We start from the raw sequence: 18,452 nt of genomic DNA, 5'->3' as shown, positions 1-18,452 counted from the left end.
TTACTGCAGGTCATCCGTCTACTTATGGACAATTCGTCCAGCTTAGACCGTCCATCTATTGAAGGTGATTCGTTCACCTTAGATTATTCATCCATACTTAAGGAGCCTCGTCGTCTCATGTTTTTATCCGTCGCCCTAGTAATGCTACCTATCGTAGGTCTTTGTTAATTATGATCGTCTACCCTAAATATACCCTTTTCAAAGCATATTGCCAAGCTAGTGTTTAATGTTTTAAAAACCGAAGCGCTAAAAAAATTGAGTTTGGTGACTTGGCTCTTAGAAAGAAAAATTTGTTGACTGAACCAAGTGAGTTAATTTTGTACCGTAATGGCCGGTACGGCCAGAATTTTTCATGCCAGTGGTTGGACCGGTACAGAAACTGGGCTGATTCGTACCGTCCTAAATACTGGAGTGTTTCGGCTTGTATCGGCAATTTCGGTGGATTCCGGTGCATTTCGACGGTAACTTCATTCTGGACCGGCACAAATTGAAATGGGTTTCTAGAAATTTTTTGCTACTTACAACACCTCTTTGCCACTGTTAAACCTTCATTCATCGGTGAGATATTGCCGGACGTTGAGGCTTGAGCTCGTCGTCATTGCGCCATAGCTTCTTCATTTTTCTTCTCTCCTTCACTATCTCTCTTTTTCTTTCAGCATTTCTTCTAGTCTGGGTTTCTAAAGAGAATGTTAACATAGAAACTCAAAATGACTTCTTCACTATTTCACTCCTACCTACTTTTGATTTAACCAAAGTTATTAATGGGCGGAGAAACTAAAGTGGTTTGCCTGCCACTTCTTCTTTTTATTTTTTAATTTCATAGAAAATTGTATAGAGTTATTTTCATTTAGATTTTTAATTTTTTTACCACTCCTATTTAGTTTAAATTTTTTATTGGATAGTAAGACATTAGCTTAAAATAATTTGAACATGCATAAATTTTAAATATAATTAAATATATTAATTTATACAATATTAGTTTTTTTTAGAAAAAAAAAGAGAGAATATGTATATATAATTGTGAAATTGGGGTAACTCCAAAAAGATACACTAGTACTAACTGGTACAGAAGTATTTCATTCCTTTAAACAAACCGAAATAGCTTCTGGTACGGTATTGACTCCCTTAGACTGAACTAATGGGTTTAGATGCAAGAAAGGAGTTGCTGGGGCTTTCGGATGAGGATCAACTCCATCATTTTCAACTCAAAGGAGATATAGAACAGTTGGCTTCCCATGAGGAAATTTCCTAGAGACAAAAATCTCGGGCTTTGTATGTGAAGGAGTGAGATAATATTACTCGTTTCTTTCATAGATTAGCAAACTCTCATAGTAATGCTAATCAAATTAAGAGGATCGAGGTGGATGGTGTTCTTTATGCGGATGACTGCACCCATTCCACCAATACTGAACTCTATCAACAAAACCCTCAGCTTTCAACCACATATTTTCAAATTTAAAGGCACTCCGACCATGTCAAACAGCAATAGCTTCCAACAAAAGCAGGCAGTGGTCTGAAATAACACAAAGAAGCACCCTTTGGGATACATTCTTAAAATGTTCCTCCCAATCTAGAGAAACTAAAACCTTGTCAATTCTTGACATAAAGGGAAGACCAGAGTCTCTAAACCAAGGGAAGGAAGCACCCTTTAAAGGTAAATTAACTAAAGAATTACTCTCTATAAAGTCCGAGAAAGCAAACATAGCAGGACTAAACGACTCACAGCCAAGCCTTTCACTTGGGTACCTAATGATATTGAAATCACCTACTAAGCACCATGCCATGGGCCATCTAGCACGCACGTGAGACAACTCCTCCCACAAAGCAGCCCACTGTCCATCATCATTGGGGCCATACACACCTGTACAAGCCCAAAAAAAGTCATCCACCACTCCTTTCAGTAAGACATTGACGGAAAGCTATCCAGCAATAATATCCAATTTTTCAAAAACCCTCTTATCCCAAATCATCAAGACCCCTCCTGAAGTCTACACCGCATCCAAAACAGCCCAGTCAATGAAAGGACTACCCCATAAACTCCGAACAAAAGCAACATCAGTAGAAGATACTTTCATTTCTTGAAAACAAACAATATCGCACTTCCAATCTTTTAGAAGATTCTTACAAACCTCTCTCTTCTAGGGAATGTTAAGCCCCCTTACATTCCAAGAAAGTAGTTGTAGAGTCATTTACAACTACCAACAACCTTTACAGCAGTCGAAGAAACTCTGCTCCTACTCGTAGAAGAGACACCCTCATAATTAACATTAGAGATAAGCTCTTTAAGCTTCCTGAGACCTCGTGACCTTGAATTAGCCGGTCACTTGGGCACCCTAACATCAATCACCTTGAGACACTCCTGTTCCAAAAGGCGAAACAAAGCCAAACATTGAGCTTCGTGTTTCACGATAGGGAACCCCACCATGTTGCAGAAATTTTTCATCAATTGGGACACCTAGTTCAACGGTGGTCTTAACTCCGTCACCTGAGTTCCTTCTGTAGAGTCCTGAACCAACACCAACTATTTGAGATCATTGGGTTCCCACCAAGATAGAGGGTCACACTCCAACGCACCAAAATCCTTTTCTCCACTTCCATACCTATGGTCAAACCCTTCACTAGACTCCCACGGAAAGAGGTGAAGCCCAAATACTGACTGAAAATCCCCAACAGAATCCACTGACCTTTGTCACGTCATATAAACATGGTGGTGACATCTCTGATCTTCAACATGATCTTCCCCTTCCATAAACTCATCTTCAACCCTATTACCCAGGTCAGAGAGAGGAGAAAATCGATTTTGAACCACAATCGCCGTCGTCGCCGAGCTACCCACCATAACACCGGTGGACCTAGAGTCACGATTGCCTAGTCTAAGAGTTACCTTGGCATCAGAGACTGAGCCCATAGAGAAACCTGCCTTAACGAAGGCGAGAACCACCGCGTTGGAGCTACTACAAGACGTCAAGGCTTTTCTGGCCATTGGGTATCCTAGTACTCTCGACTGGATGGGTGCGAGAAGCTCCGAGGCTTGATTGAAGCTAGAATGGAGGGGATGGATTAAGGCTTGTGTTACTTCTGTCCATTTTTCAGTCCTGGTAAATGGATCCCCTGAAGGTTTCTTTGGAAGTTCTCATGGATTGAGACAAGGAGACCCACTATCCCTTCTTTTATTTCTCTTGATAATGGAGGTTTTAAGCAGAATTTTGAAGAAGGCAGAGGAGAATAACCTTATTCGGGGTTTTCATGTGGGAGCAATGAATTCTATTGGTATGCGTATTTCTCATTTGTTGTTTGCAGACGACACTATCTTATTTTGTGATGCCTCTAGGGATCAGTTGCTGTCCATAAGGTTAGCGATGTCTTGTTTTTAGGCGTTTACTGGTTTGAAGGTTAATGTTGGGAAAAGTGAGATTGTCCCTGTTGGGGAGGTGAATAATCTAGTTGAATTGGCTAGTATTCTTCAATGTAGAGCAGGAAGTTTGCCTATGAAATATTTGGCAATGCCGTTGGGAACTTCTTTTAAGACAACTTTGATTTGGAATCCTATTTTGGAGAAGATGGAAAAGAAACTTTCAAGGTGGAAGCGTCTCTATTTATCTAAGGGTGGTATGCTCACATTACTAAAGAGTACTCTTTCTAGTCTTCCAACATACTTTCTCTCTCTCTTTACTATTCCTAAAGCTGTGGCTGCTAGTATGGAACGTATTCAGAGGAATTTCCTTTAGGGGTTTTCTGAGGGGAGTTTCAAATATCCTTTGGTGGCTTGGGAAAATGGTGTGTTTACCTGTTAAATTGGGTGGTTTGGGGATAAGAAGTGTGGCGTCGTTTAATCAAGCTTTATTAGGGAAATGGTTGTGGCGTTTTGGGCATGAAGTTTCCTATCTTTGGCGGAGAGTTATCTCCAAAAAATAGTGAGGGTCAAAGGGGGTGGTGTACGAAAGTGTGCAGGAGGACTCATGGATGTGGTCTTTGGAAAAGCATTCATGAAGGGTAGGAGAGTTTTTCCAAGCATTTGTCTTTTATAGTAGGTGAAGGCACCCGTATCCGCTTCTGGCATGATAGGTGGACTGGGGATAATACCCTAAAAGATCTCTATCCTGAGCTTTATGTGTGTTCAGCTACCAAGGATGCATGCATCTCTGAGGTTTTGTGGACTCTGGAAAAAGGTACTTTTAGAGTGTGGGACTTAAGGTTTTATAGAGCTTTTGAAGATTGGGAGCTAGCTGCATCTTACTCTCTACTTTAGTTTATCCATCCTCGTATTCCTCGGGGGGATAGGAGGGAAACTCTTTGTTGGCGGCTCAAAGGGGATGATAAGCTTGATACCCGATCTTATTACCAAGCAATTCGGGGTACTCCGAATATTTTGTTTACTTGGAAGGGTGTGTAGAAACCAAAGATTCCTAAGTGAGTGGCCTTCTTCTTGTGGAAAACTGCTCACGATTGGATTCTCACTTTGGATAATCTCATGCTTAGGGGTCACCCTTTGGTCAATCGGTGTTGTATGTGTTGTGGTGATGGGGAGTCGGTAGACCATCTTCTGCTTCATTGTCCTATTACACATCCTTATGGTCCTTTAGGCTTCAGGCTTTTGGTATTCATTGGGTTATGCCAAGATCGGTGGCGGGATTGTTATCTTGCTGGCATCAATGGCTTGGGAAGCATAACTCGAATATTTGGAATTTGGATGAGTTAAAGGTTTTATGCTAACGCAGTCTTTTTGAGTGGGCTCGTTGTTGGGGCTTTACTGATTCTTCATCTCTTTCAGAGTTTATGCTTTCCCTTAGATTATCTTTCTGATTTCCTTATCTTTTGTTTTGTTGTTTGTTTTCTCTGTTTCTTGTTGTTCATCATCATGAACAACTTGTACTTTTCATTTTTTTCTCATTAATAACAGTTATCTGATTACCTATATAAAAAAAAAAAGTTAGAATGGGTTTTGACGAGTCAAAGGAATGATCATTCGAGGAAGTCTTTAGGTGGTCGGCTTAACACCGTCTAGTGATGATAGAAATCAAAATAAGGTGCGAACATAGTGGGGTTGCTAACCGAGGATTGATATTGCCTTTAGGGAATTCGCTGTTGAACACTATTTGACGTCTGGAACAAGTTTCAAGAGAATCCTCTGAAGTTGTAAGGATTCATTGGGATTCTGATGGACGTGAGAATAAGTGTAAGGTGGGAAAATAATGATGACAACCCCACTAATGAGGGACTATAAAAAGGGGAAAAGGGTTATCACAAGGAGGTTGGAAAAATTGGGGAGTGAGAGATTGAAAGGGAAACACTGGGAAACACAGGGGAGCGGAAGGAAACAAGAGGGGAATACTTGTAGTAACATTTCACTGAGACAAACTAGGCAACATTTGGGGCCCAACCTGTAGGATCATGATATAGCCCACATATAAATTAATTGGGGCCTAAGTATTACTACTAAAAGAGTTTTTGGTGCCCATAGGAATCAATAAGGAGCCAACTTCGATATGAAATTCAGCTTCAATTACAATGAGTCAGAACCTCGTAGTATTTCTGTGATCTCCTAAGGAAGAGCCAACCTACACAATCAACGACACTATTCATTCAACATATCACCAAATACATCTGAGAGATTGGCAAAAAAAAAAATATTAACTCACCAAGGTGAGCGTCGCATTTGACTTTATTGAGATTGCACAAAGAACAGATTCAACATCTTGCCGCCACATTCAACATCAATCTCTTACAGCAAAATCCTCACTCCTTAGTGACGAAGGTTCCTTCCTCTTTGCCAACAACATTGCTTAGCTGAAATTGGTACAAATGGACCTGTGGCCATGGGCGGTGAGCTGCCGTAAGCCCCATTAAACGTTGTCGACAAAACAACCTTGCTCCTCGCTGATGGGTTATCTCTCTCTTCTTCAACAGCGACACTTTGCCCATCTAGATCTTACAATGAGCATCTTTATACTTCTTTGATTATTGTGGTGGAACGCCATCACTCTTATCTCCTTCATTTTGCAACCACCATCTCACCACCCTACTTGCGTTTTGGCCACATATGCAAGATCGAAGGTGGGTACAACCAATGGCAGAGCCACATGCAAGGCCCCCCCAAATTTTTTTATATACAATTTATGTATATTTTATAAATATTTAAAGGTTATATGAAAAAAAAAAAAAAAAGGAGTTGGCCACCCCCAAAAGAAATCATTGATCAAATAATTTAGTAATTTTTCTCAAAAAAGAGAGTTTAGAGTTGATATACAATTGCAATAGAATGAAATAATTTGTAGTAAGTTTTGTGAGTAAATAGTGGAAGTGTGGAACCCCTAATTTTTAGCTCAATTTCAAATTCAATTAGTACATTCAAATCATTCAACATTGATAATATATGCAATTTGGTTGAAATTTCCTATTCTCAAAATTTTTTCAAGGAAAAAAAAAAAAGCTCATATGATACTTCAATTATAACATTATGATATTGATTTGTCAAACATGGATGAAGTTTTGCAAACAATTTATATATATTATATATTTAATATTTTCATACACATATTATGTGGATTTTTTAAGTGAGTGTTTATTTTTTATTTAAGTTTATCTTGACAGAATAGTTCGACACTTCCAACTCAAAATTCCTGGCTCCGCCACTAGGTACAACAAAGCTTTGGAAAATCTAATGAGCTTGAGGGATTTTAAAAAAAATAAAAGATTTACAAGAGCTTGATTTCACGAGTTTTGCAAAAGAGGAGTTCGAAGCTCTTGGAGAAGTGATCAATGCCAAGAACCTAAAAGGCTAAAGAAAAAGGCAAAGTTATAGTGATATATATCACAAAGTGAAAACGGCATGGGAGTAAGTGACATGAATGTCTTTGACATAAAGGCTATAGGAAGTAAAACTGCTTAGGCAAGTCATGCAATACTGTTATAAGAGAAGAGGTGTGTTGGCTAAAGCAAAATTAATGAAAGAATGGAATGGCATGTTAGCTTTCATCTAAGCCGGAAACTGAAGCTCTTGGCCTGATAGCTAAAAGTCAGTGGGTGAAGGAAATCTAATGCTACCTGTAGGTGACTAAAGGAAGGTAACTTGAAAAGAAAAGTCAAAGGCCATAATATGGCAAAGCAAAAGTGGCGTGGGCCTTTGCAACTGAGGAATTCTCTACAATTGATATTACGGAGTTTTGTTTTTAAAAGTTGGCTACAGAAGATGAAATTATAGTAGTTGGCGTGGCATACCATCACAAGACGAATCTGCTAGAAATTAAAAAAGGTTAATCTTTTTTGAAAGACAAGTTACAGAATTGCTAAGGGAATGAGCTTGAAAATTCAAAGGTCAAATATGTATATTAGAAAACAAGTGGTGTAAAGACTTAAGCCACCTAGTCATCCAAGGAAGAAATGTTAGAATTTCTCATGGTAGCATGAAAGCCACTTAAGCCATCCTATGAAGAGAAACTAAGTTACATGTGGGACATGAAAAGCAAGGTCTGTTTGAGGTTGGACCTATCACTTGGTTACAACTTAACTTTCTTAGACTCGTGACCATGACATTGACCCGTGATTTTTCTTACAAGTGGGTGCCATGATGCACGACACTTCAACATATGGGCTTCTTCGACTCATGTCATCTCAACAAAGAATGAAGCATTTGGGTAAACTAAATCCCAAACTCGTAACATTTTCTAGCAACAGTAAACATCAACTACTCACATGCATACCGCAAGCACCATGCGTACTCGGGATTTTCGTGACAAATTTTTTACAATCCCGACTTCCTTTTGGGCTCAATTCATGAATTTTATTATATTTTATTCTTTTAAGCATATGCTAAGCCCATGTAACATATTGGAGGAAGTGAAGTGTGGTTTGAAGGGTATGAGTCAGTTTTTTTGGGATCTTTTGCATGAGCCAGCCCATGCGTGCTACCAAGTGGACAAGGGACACTGGTAGTACCTTAGGCTCATGGAAGAGGTCTTGTACCCAAAATTTCCACCTTAAAAGAGCTATCATGCTCTAGCTGATTGTGGCCCAAAATTTCTACTCTAACCCATTTGTACCTTTAAACATAGTTAGCTCCCATTAGCCAACTGAAAAGGGGAAGCCAATGAAGGTTTAGTCAAGCATTTTCCTTAAAGTAAGCATTCCTTTATCCAAATAAAAGTAAACTTGAAAATTACTACTTGCTTAACACATCGGGGTCCGAAGCCTTTTCTATTGACCAAAAGTCAGTCATTAGCAGCACTCCAAACTTAAAATAAAACTCTCCCTTCGGCTTAAAAACCAACCAACCATGTTTTACCCACATAGCTGAAACTTTAGAGCAAAAACTCATCAGCCAGCCAACATTCTCACAATTCTGAAACTTAAGGGTGGAAATATGGATACAAGAGAACCTTCCCTCTCTTACTTATAACCTCTCTCAATTTCCTCTTTTCGCTGACTGTGGGTCGAAGTTTCGAACCTATGTACTTTTTTAGCATTTTCTTGTACTTCAGTTTTGGCATTTTGATTTCTCTCTTGTTAAAACTTTTGTTCATTATACATTTAGAATTTTAGGCTTGATTCTCCACAAATAAATATTTTTAAAGAACTCAAGAAGAGATTTTGGATAATCTTGCATTTTTTGCCCTTGTCACAAAAAAGTCTCCAACACAACTCCAACAACCGTGAGCCGGTAGCCTACCATCCCAATAATTAAAATTGGGTTTTTAACTATCAAAATTGAAATAACCACATCAACAATAATCTCATATGTTGATGCAGCATTCTCTCAACTATAGCTTATAGTAACATCTCAAATTACCACAAAAAAAAACAAAAAACAAAATCTACAATATAAGAAAAGCAAACCAAGATTTCTTTGGATCTTTTTTTGTTTTTTTTTTTTAGTTTTTAGTGTGTTTCTATTAAAATTTTGTTAATTTGGTAAAAGTGGACAGAAATATAATCATATACATTATATTAGTTTGAAATACAATTTTAGAATTCAAATCGAATCAAATTAATTTCTAATTGTACTTTAAATTTGTGCTATCAATCCAATTTAATTTTTTAAATTTTGGTGTCAAGTTACCTCTATTCATAATGTTCAATGTGAAAACCGAGATGAACATCTTATTATCACAATTGTTAATATTTCCGTGCGTTATTACCCAAAAATGGGGATAAGGGATTAGAACATAATTTTTTTTAATACCATCAAAATAATTTCAACTAAAACAAATGACGTTGGATTTAAACAAGTGAGATCTGGCAAAGAGCATCACACAAGCTTCAATCTGAGGGGCACCGAGCAAGAAACTGTCAATTCATGCAATTACCTAAGAAAATGAAGACTAGGATGAGAACTGGGAAGAGATGTTAACGTCTTTAAAAATTCAGAACGAAGGCGATATAATTGCTACTCCCATGCAACTTTGCATAGAAATAGCAGTGTGCTAGCATCAAAGGTACCCCCAAAATTCATTAAGTAACACAAGTGGAGTAGCAAGGGATACAAACATGGCCTTCTGCTTACAAAAATAAGGTTCCCAAAATTAGTAATATTACAAAAGTGGAACCTCTGAAGCATGCCTACCTTGTCTATGCATAAAACCCTTCAACTATCAGATCAGTCCTCTCTTTCTCTCTCTATCTTTGAGAAATTTCCAGTAATGAGTTAGCATATGATCATTAGGCCTTACCTGGTCCCACTTTCCTGTACAAAATATTGCGTACGCATCAGCTGCATACCTAGCCCGAAGACAAAAAAGAATTCAGTTTCCATTAAGATATAATCAAACTTCTAGGTAGGATTCTTAAGCATCTAAAAGAAAAAGGATAAGTCTAGTCAATTTACTTGCCAACACCATGCAGCTGAGTCACATGGGTCCAGCTTTCCCCCATATACTCCTGAGACAAGCGTTGTATCATCAAAGCCCTCTTCTTTTGTAGACCTAGAGTTTTTATAATCTTTTCTATTTCCTCTTTGGCAACCTCAGTTGCTGTCTTTGCATCAGGACAAAGAGTAAAGAGATTCGATATAACCCTTCTAGCCTGTAAGGAGAAACATATGCATTTAAGCAATTCATTTATAACCGGGTGCTAAGAACAACTATCAATCTATACAAAATGTCAAGAGATCCATTAAGAGTGTGTTTGGGAAGTGATGAAACCCACAACTTATTAGTGTTTTTAGTTTATTTTTGCTATTATTCATGGATTCCATTGCACCTTTTGGTACTATTCAAGGGTCCTACTGTACTATTCAGCTAGCTTTTGGCTTTTTTCTACGATACTTACACAAAAAGTTTTCATGTTCAACTAAATTAGCTGTTCCCAAATGGACACTAAGACCCACGCACACAAATACAAAGAACCCTTCTAAGAGAAACCATCAATTTATAGAATATTTTCTATCATGTGAAGAGAAGCATAAAAATCATTATAATCTATTAAGAGACTTCAAAAAGATATACTGGGTTGTTTAGCCAATATGCCAACACCAATGTTGTAACAATGTAAGTGCACCTTAGTTTGGGATGGTATAAACTAGGTAGCTTTCTCAAATTACACCCAAAACCAGACCAAGGATCCCGTGGAACTAAACCCAGCTCCTGAGGCCAAGCCAAATTGAACAAACCAAAAAAGAAAACTCATATTTGTTCATACAACTTCTTTTTTACTTCTTAAACAAAATTAATGATTTTGTGATGTATTGTAACAAACAAAGGATCCAGACTACAGAATCAACAATTATGATAATTTATATAATGATAAAAACAGGCAGCTTAATTAAGAATGTTAAAAGCTCAAATCAGGCAACCATTCAATCAACCATAGCCAATGTGACCCAACTGAATCCAGATGAATGCTACATCTACCAGTGCTCATAAGGGTGAAAGTGAAACATCTATATTTGCTATAACTAACAAAGTGTCCTTGATGTAGGACAAATTAGGGACTTTGTCTGTGTGTTTGTGGTGGGTTTAGGGTTAGGATAGAAGAAGAATTAGACAGAAATTAGGACTATGTGCCGTGAACAGTAACTTTAATAAGAGAAGAAGAAAAGATAGAGAAGAGATAAGGAGAAATCAACAAAGGCCAATGTGCCTATTTCTCAAAGCACTCCATTTTATTAATCAACTCATTTTACTTCCTTTGAATACATTGACCACAATATTATATATGACTCTTACTTGTACTGGTAGTAATACGAGTACTAAATTAACTAGTAAAAAATAAAACCTAACAAATTAAACCAAAGCCCATAATAAAGACCCATAACTAAATAAAACTCATTAATAAAGTAAAACCGGGCCACACTCAACAATTGTATAATTACTTAAATACCCTTAAACTCTAGAATAACCAAATAAAATATAAAAAATCTAATTAACTACCACAGACAATCATTCTTGGGCTTTGCCTTAGCCTTACGCTTCCAAAGAGAATATCCATTATATAACCATCCTATGATTGCACCATGCCCATCAGTGTAATTCTTCTGTTATTACAGCAACAACTACATCTTTCCCCATAGGACATCGAATAGTAAGAAGTACAGTCACAATGTTGAGATTTTGTTTTTCCGTCACTAATCCACAAACCTAATTCTATTCTTTATTTTCTAGTAATTGAAAAATCCATGCCATAAACCATGCCTAGATCCAGCTTTATGATTTGCTCTCTTAATCTTTGTCAAGCTCTTCAGTCATCAACCAATTTGGTCACAGACCTTTCTGCAACGAATGTTAGTGGACCCTTATTTACCATTGACAAATACACAAGCCTCCATAATCACAACTCCATATTGGATTGTGATGCAAGACACAATCTTAGAGATTTGCAAAGCCAGCAATATACACTAATAGATTCCGAAACAAATCATACATACAAATTAGGAAAACGAAGAACATAAACTGAAAGATATGGATAGGTGGGAAATGCATGGCAGTAAAAAATAGCACCATTGCTTTTTCAGTGAAGATTCATACCTAGAAATAAGCGTCAACAAGGTGATTGAAATTACTGCAAGGCAACCAAAAAGAAAAAATATACAAAGTGTCTACCGTATACAACAAATTATGGCAACTACCATGGCAGTAAAAAATAAGACCAGTGCTTTCTCAATGAAGATTCATACCTAAAAATAAGTCTCAACATGGCGACTGACATTACTGCAGGGCAACCATAAAGAAAAAATACACAAAGTGTATTCTGTCTACAACAAATTATGGCAACTACCTAAATGTCAAAAAGATGAATCGTAATTATTATTTTTTATTGGTAAGTTAAACACGCATCCGATGGCTCTTGAGCCACAGCCTCACCCTCTCCTTAGTACTCAGAAGGGGAAGATGTGCTAATTGAGCTAGAGATCATTGGCAAAAAAAGAAGACTCACAAATTAAACAATAAAAAATGTTGATATTCCCCAAAAAGTAATGAAGAATAATGCTCTATTTCTATGATAATAGTGATAGAGCAGCTGAAGAAATAAGTGTATCAATTCATGATAATAGTAATCACGAAAAAAGTACACACACTTCCAAAAGTCCCCCCTCCCAAGGAATTGTAGTAGAAACTAGTTCGGTTACACCCTTGGATATATTATGTAGGAAAGAGCCAGGAAAAGCATAAGTTTAGCTTGTTGGATGACCTAGTCAACCATATTACCATTCATGCCCTAATCCAGTTTTGTTGTCCCCAATAAAAGAGAAAGTAATTTGATCATACACCGTAAGTTTCCTATAACAAAGTTATGATGTTTCCTACAAACTTCAAAGGATGGAAAACTTATAACTAGTCAACTATTGCTTCAGGGAATAACACACAGATATATCTAAGAGGACCCAAAGGATCATATTAAACAAACACTTGATTAGTAGTTTGGAAAAGACAACAGAAAACACCAGAAATACCTGAAAACCAGTTGTCCGATTTAGGAGCATACATATCACCAATACCCTCCAAGGATCATGGGCATGACGCTCTTGGAGTAGACCAGGTGTGGTGCGCGGAGGCTTCCACATGTTATCTGGACTTTTTCTTCGGTATGCATCGTCTAGCTTCTCAGAAGAAGAAAGAACAGTCTTAATTGCAACAGGTTTTTTACATCCATTGCTACCTTCCAACAAACGGCCATCTTCATTTTCTTCTTCTTTGGATCTCTTTTGGAAGTAGGGTGAGACCCTCACAGAAGTAGCATGAGTTCTTGCACAACGCCTTGGTGGTTTCATTTTTTTTGTACCATCACCACCTTTTCTTACCACCTGTCCCATTGACCTCCAAAAGTAAGGGGAGACCTTTCGAATTTCAACATGAGCTATTGCTTGCTGTTTTTCATTTCTTCTCCTCCACTTGGAATGAGAAACCTTTCCAATTTCTAACCCATTTTGTGGCACTAGCTCTTCTTTCAAGTTCGTGTGAATGCTTGGCAATGTAACAGCCTCCTTCTCAACCTTCCCAGCCAAGTTCCTGCCACCATCATCAGGTAGAACGGATGAATTGTTTGTCAACTCAAACGGGATACAAAGTTTCTCGCTACATTTTTTCTCTTGCTCCTCATCATGCTGGCCATTCTTTCCGTTCTTTGTCATATCATGACTCCTGTAAGTGTATTGTGACAGAACATCCTCAAGCTTCAAATCCTCATTTTGTGAACTTCCCTCAAATGGACTAGTCCTACGTTTTATTTTGTAGTCTAACTCCATTTTTTGCTCTTCATCCTCCATCTCCCTCTCCTCTTTAACTACCATTTTGTGAAAATCCCGCGTGTAAGGCCTGCTATCCTTTCTTCTCCCCTTGGCATTACCATCAAAACCTTCAGTTAAACCTGCATCCTCATCTATTAAAACGGCTTTCTCAAACCCCAATATCTCATTAGACTTGGTACACTCCTTGCTAATTCTATCATCCTTTCTCTTCCCCCCCTTCTTATCCTTCCTCATCTTCTTTGGGTCACCATCACCTCTAAAATTCTCAACAAAAGCAGCAGCATCTCCAGTAGTTAATAATACATTTCCGTTGCCGGAATTGCCAGCAGTACTAAAGGAATGAGCATCCAATGATCCTAGCGATGAAAATTCGTTTTTTGTTTTTCTTATCTTATCATGATTCTTCGCAATTATGTCCCTGCTTGTTCTACTATGCTTTGATATTACAGTGTTTTTGTTGCGAATGGTCTCCTCAACCTTGGGTCTCTCTTCATTTGCAAAGTAAGGGGAGACCTTTCGAATATCAACACGAGCTATTGCTTGCTGTTTTTCATTTCTTCTCCTGCGCTTGGAATGAGAAAGCTTTCCAATTTCTAACCCAGTTTGCTGCAATTGGTCTTCTTTCAAGTTTGCATAAATGCTTGGTACCATAACAGCCTCGTTCTCAACCTCCACAGCTAAGTTCCTGCCACCATCATCAGGTAAAAAGGATGAATTGTTTGTTAACTCAAATGGGAAACTAAATTTCTTCTCCTGCTCCTCATCATACTGGCCATCCTTTGTCTTGTAAGTGCATTGTGAGAGGAGATCTTCAAGCCTTAAAATCTCATTTTGTAAACTTCCCTCGAGTGAACTGGTTATTTGGGAGTCGGACTCCATTTTATAATCTTTATCCTCCAAATCCTGCTGCGTATCCTTTCGTCTCCCCTTGACATTACCATCAAAACCTTGAACATCCACAAAACCCAGATCAATCTCATTCGACTTGTTAATGATTCGTTCATCACCCATGGTGGTGGTGGTGGTGGGTCGCTGTTGATTAGCAAAATAAGGGGAAAGCACCACAACCCTATTCTTACCTCCTCGTCTAGGTCTATTATTCGATTTTCTTTTCTCAATAATAAAGCACTCTTCTTCTTTCTGTACACTCTTCTTCTTGTTATACTTTGGAACATCAAGTTTACTATTGTTGTTGATGATTTTCCTAGAAGAATAAACATTCTCATGTGTATGTAATTGAGATGCAGAGGAATCGAGAGAACTTACGGCGGAGGTTGTCATGATCATCGGAGACTGAGACTGAGACCGAGACCTTTTCTTCATACCCAACGACGCCATCGCCGTTTCTTCTGTTCCCGACGACATAATCACATATGTTACTAAGGTCTTCGTCCCTTTCGCCTCTTCTTCTGCCCCCCCCCCCCCCCCCTTTTTCTTTTTATTTTTTTTTTATTTTTTTTTTTATGTACTTATATATCTTCCTCTTTTTTCTTTTTTCTTTTTTATGGTTCTTGTGGTTTGTGGGTTGCAATTTTTTATTCATTCCCGCCCTCAACTACGGCCCACTATCAATAGTTAATTTCCGGCCCACTCTATTGTGGCTGTTTATGTCGTGTATGTAGTTTTGGACCCATTCAATTGGTTTGATCCATTATTTATTGCAAGGCTTATTTACAGTATTTAGATATTATTTTTTAGTTTCTCATTTTAAAATTCTATCATGTAGATTTTTTCTTATGGGATGGAAGTGTATTTTTTAATTAAGTAACTACATGGCTGAATCTTAAGAGGGGAACCTAAGAAACAATACTTAAGGATAAAGATCATAATAGTCAATTTTTCCAGAGGGTTCTCTAAGGAGATTAACTTCTGGATCACCTACTTCATATCTTTCTTTGAGGATTTTTTCAGTGGATTTTTTCTTCCTTCTTCTTGAATAATCTTCCTCACGAGTTTCTTCTTTTTTGCATTCAGCACAATCACAAATATCCCACCATATGTGACTAGAGGGTGATTGGCCTTCATAACAATGCTTTTCGTCTTCACGAAATTTTTTAATCTTAAGACGATCTTCACAAACGAATGACACAAGTTGAAGCATAGCAATCTGAGTTGGAAAAACTGTCACATCTTTCTTTTTTGGTGGGGCCACCAAAAACCTTGTCTCAACTTCGCCATTTTCCTTCCTGATAAAAAAAAGATTGTTTGACTGGATTGGCTTAATCGCCTGATGAAGTGTCTCATATCTCGTAATCCATGATTCTAGGAGAAGAGAAGTCATCTGGTTTTTGGTTAGTTGTCTTGGTACAAACATACACATGGAGGTCACTCCTAGATCAACCTGGATCAAGAAAGCCTCATTAGATTGGGCCATGTTTGGGACTGCCATATCAAAGGCATGATTTTGAAGCCTATAAGCAAGCTGATAGTGAGGTGTAGCAGCAAATGTGCCTTGTACTTGAGAGGCTCCTGTAATCTGAACTTGCACCTTGAGAGCATCACGAAGGTGAGGATCTTTGAGGGGCATATTGAAGTTTGGAAAGAGTGTGACGAAAACTATTCTTGCATTTAGAGTGGTCTGAATAGTTCCTATGACCGCATTTTGATATTCCAAAAATCTAAAGTCAAGGAGTGAAATCCTAGAGGCTACAGGGAGTCCTTTTCTTCCGCGGAAAGTTAGTGCCAATCTTATTGCACCAAAATGAAGATGTGTGTACCCTTGTTTTTGACATGGAATTACAAATTCTCTAGGAAGAGCAAGGGTGATGAAATTTTCATTTTCACTTGCTGGGATATTGAATTGATCAAACTTGGAAGCCTAGACATATTCTTTTATAGTAGAAGGGTGAGGAGGACTAATAATTTATTTTATTTTATTTTATAGTTTTTTTGAGTGAAGGTTTGGGTTTATTAAATACGATATAAGTATTTACAATATGGAAGTCGGTAATAGGAATTGTACTATCTTCGGGTACATGAGAGATTTTATACAAGTAGTCTAATCTATTTGCAGTAAATGTACGGAGGGAAAGGTCAAAAGCGGGTTTAGGGGTATCAGTGACTGTAGAAGAGAACTGGCCATGATAGTTTCTTCAAGAAAGAACTATTTGCCCAAAACCTAACAGGACTAGAACGCCAACTCTAGGCTCAGATGTCCATAAGGTGACAATGGGAAACTGGATTCTTTGAGACTTTCGAAAACAAACTCCTTAGCGTTCTACTTGATCATCAAGTCCAGTATTCTGATGTGACTAATACAGAGGATCCACGTATTGTGGCAACTGTAAATCACAGAGTATACTAATTAGGACAATAATCAAAGTATACTAATCAAAGGAGGTGGAAATTATATGGTGTGGCTCTTATACCAAATGTGGAGATAGTGTGCAGAAGAGATAGAGGGATTGAGGGTGTAAGAAGATTGTGGGAACTAGTTAAGGAAAGATAACACTAAAGAAATATAGGAAATTATTTGAAAGCGCGGAATAGAATAAAGAACTAGATACAACAAGTTGACTAAAATTATTAGATTCAACAAACTCTTTACATAAGTCATAAGGATTTCTGAAGGAGGCTAAGTTTTGCCTTTACAATGATACAAAGTAGATATTTATAGACCACGAAACTCAAAACATATTCAGATATAATTTACAATCAGCTTTGCATGAGATGGTAGGGGTCTGGCTTGTGATTGACAGGTGTTGAAGGAAGTAAAGGCCTGGCTGAAGACAAAGTTGCTGTTGGATAAGGCTTCTACAGGGGCAATAAGTATTCCTGACATGCATGGATAAGGCTGAGCTGCTTCATGATGTTTCTAGGACCTTTTTTATTTATTTATTTTAAGAGCTATTTAGCCCCATCCATCTCTTCTTTCGAACCATTCTTCGTCAACGTCAGTGTCAACATTAGGTCATATTTATCACAATTAGAGGTCATCGTGGGCATTTCCCAAAGATTTTCATGTGGCCACAGTTGTCTATAAACTTTTGGGGTACTTGGTCCTGTTTTAGATAAGGTTCCCTTATTAAGGGATTTTGCCTTTGTAAGAGCATGGTGACAAGATGCTTAAGTGGTGTCCATGTGTAAATGGAGGGTGTCATCTAGATTAGTGACCTAATGCATTTTTGACGGGTGAAAGACAGTTTCTACCCTAATGTCCTTCTTTGAATTGAGCTTAGCAATTAGACATCCTGTACATGACTGTCCATTGGTAATGGTGATCTGGAATGCAAAATGTTGTCTTGTACCTTTCTTCTGGGTGGATTCCTAATTGCCAAAATCCTGCTTTAAGATCAAATTTTGAAAACACTTTTGCATTTGAAAGATGCTGGAAGAGAGCACTCTTGTTTGGCAAAGGGGGCTTGTCATCTGCGAGAAAATGATTAAGATCGTGGTAATTATATATTACCAATCTGAGTTTTTCTTGGATTTGCTCAGCATGCTTGTTGACACAAAAAACTTCACACGCACATGGGGAGGCTATGGGTTCAATGAGACCTTTTGAGAGAAAGGTAAATAACTCTTGTTTAGCTAAGGCTAAATGTTCTAGGTTCATTCCTCTATGGCTGGCTTTTGTGGGGTCTACATCTTCATTCTTTTTGAAGAGAAGATGTATGAAAAAGTTTGGGTTCTTCCATAAGAGATTTGGATTTTTAATAAGGAGGAATTTAGAATGGATATTTGCACAACAATCATTAACAATCTTGATTCTCAAAGAGTCAAAGGGGTCAACTATAAATAGATGAGGATCTTGAGTCCAAGTAAGAAGGTGCTG

The 18,452-nt window shown here is 37.9% G+C and overlaps 2 protein-coding genes across 5 annotated transcripts; one reads left to right on the top strand and one right to left on the bottom strand.

Annotated features, from left to right (window-relative positions):
* The first annotated feature begins 3,185 nt into the window (after window positions 1–3,185).
* Window positions 3,186–3,728, top strand: LOC142607574 (uncharacterized). Its single transcript, XM_075779112.1, has 2 exons — window positions 3,186–3,352; window positions 3,473–3,728. Exons 1-2 carry the CDS (start codon window positions 3,186–3,188, stop codon window positions 3,726–3,728), a joined length of 423 nt encoding a protein of 140 aa, XP_075635227.1.
* A 5,595-nt stretch (window positions 3,729–9,323) lies between these two features.
* On the bottom strand, window positions 9,324–15,120 carry LOC142607677 (uncharacterized). 4 transcript variants are annotated; one of them, XM_075779260.1, is made up of 3 exons: window positions 12,884–15,120; window positions 9,821–10,017; window positions 9,324–9,714 (listed from the first exon to the last, which is right to left on the bottom strand). In XM_075779260.1, exons 1-3 carry the CDS (start codon window positions 15,041–15,043, stop codon window positions 9,588–9,590), a joined length of 2,484 nt encoding a protein of 827 aa, XP_075635375.1. In that variant the 5' UTR covers window positions 15,044–15,120; the 3' UTR covers window positions 9,324–9,587. The 4 variants fall into 4 exon arrangements, with proteins under 4 accessions (XP_075635375.1, XP_075635377.1, XP_075635376.1 ...); XM_075779262.1 differs by having other exon boundaries at window positions 9,324–9,679; XM_075779261.1 differs by having other exon boundaries at window positions 9,825–10,017.
* Window positions 15,121–18,452: the final 3,332 nt, after the last annotated feature.

Source organism: Castanea sativa, chromosome 8 (assembly GCF_040712315.1).
Source record: "Castanea sativa cultivar Marrone di Chiusa Pesio chromosome 8, ASM4071231v1".
In the NCBI taxonomy this organism is placed as follows: domain Eukaryota; kingdom Viridiplantae; phylum Streptophyta; class Magnoliopsida; order Fagales; family Fagaceae; genus Castanea; species Castanea sativa.
Note: the sequence above shows the minus strand (reverse complement) of the source record. Positions and strands in the feature narration are given on the sequence as shown.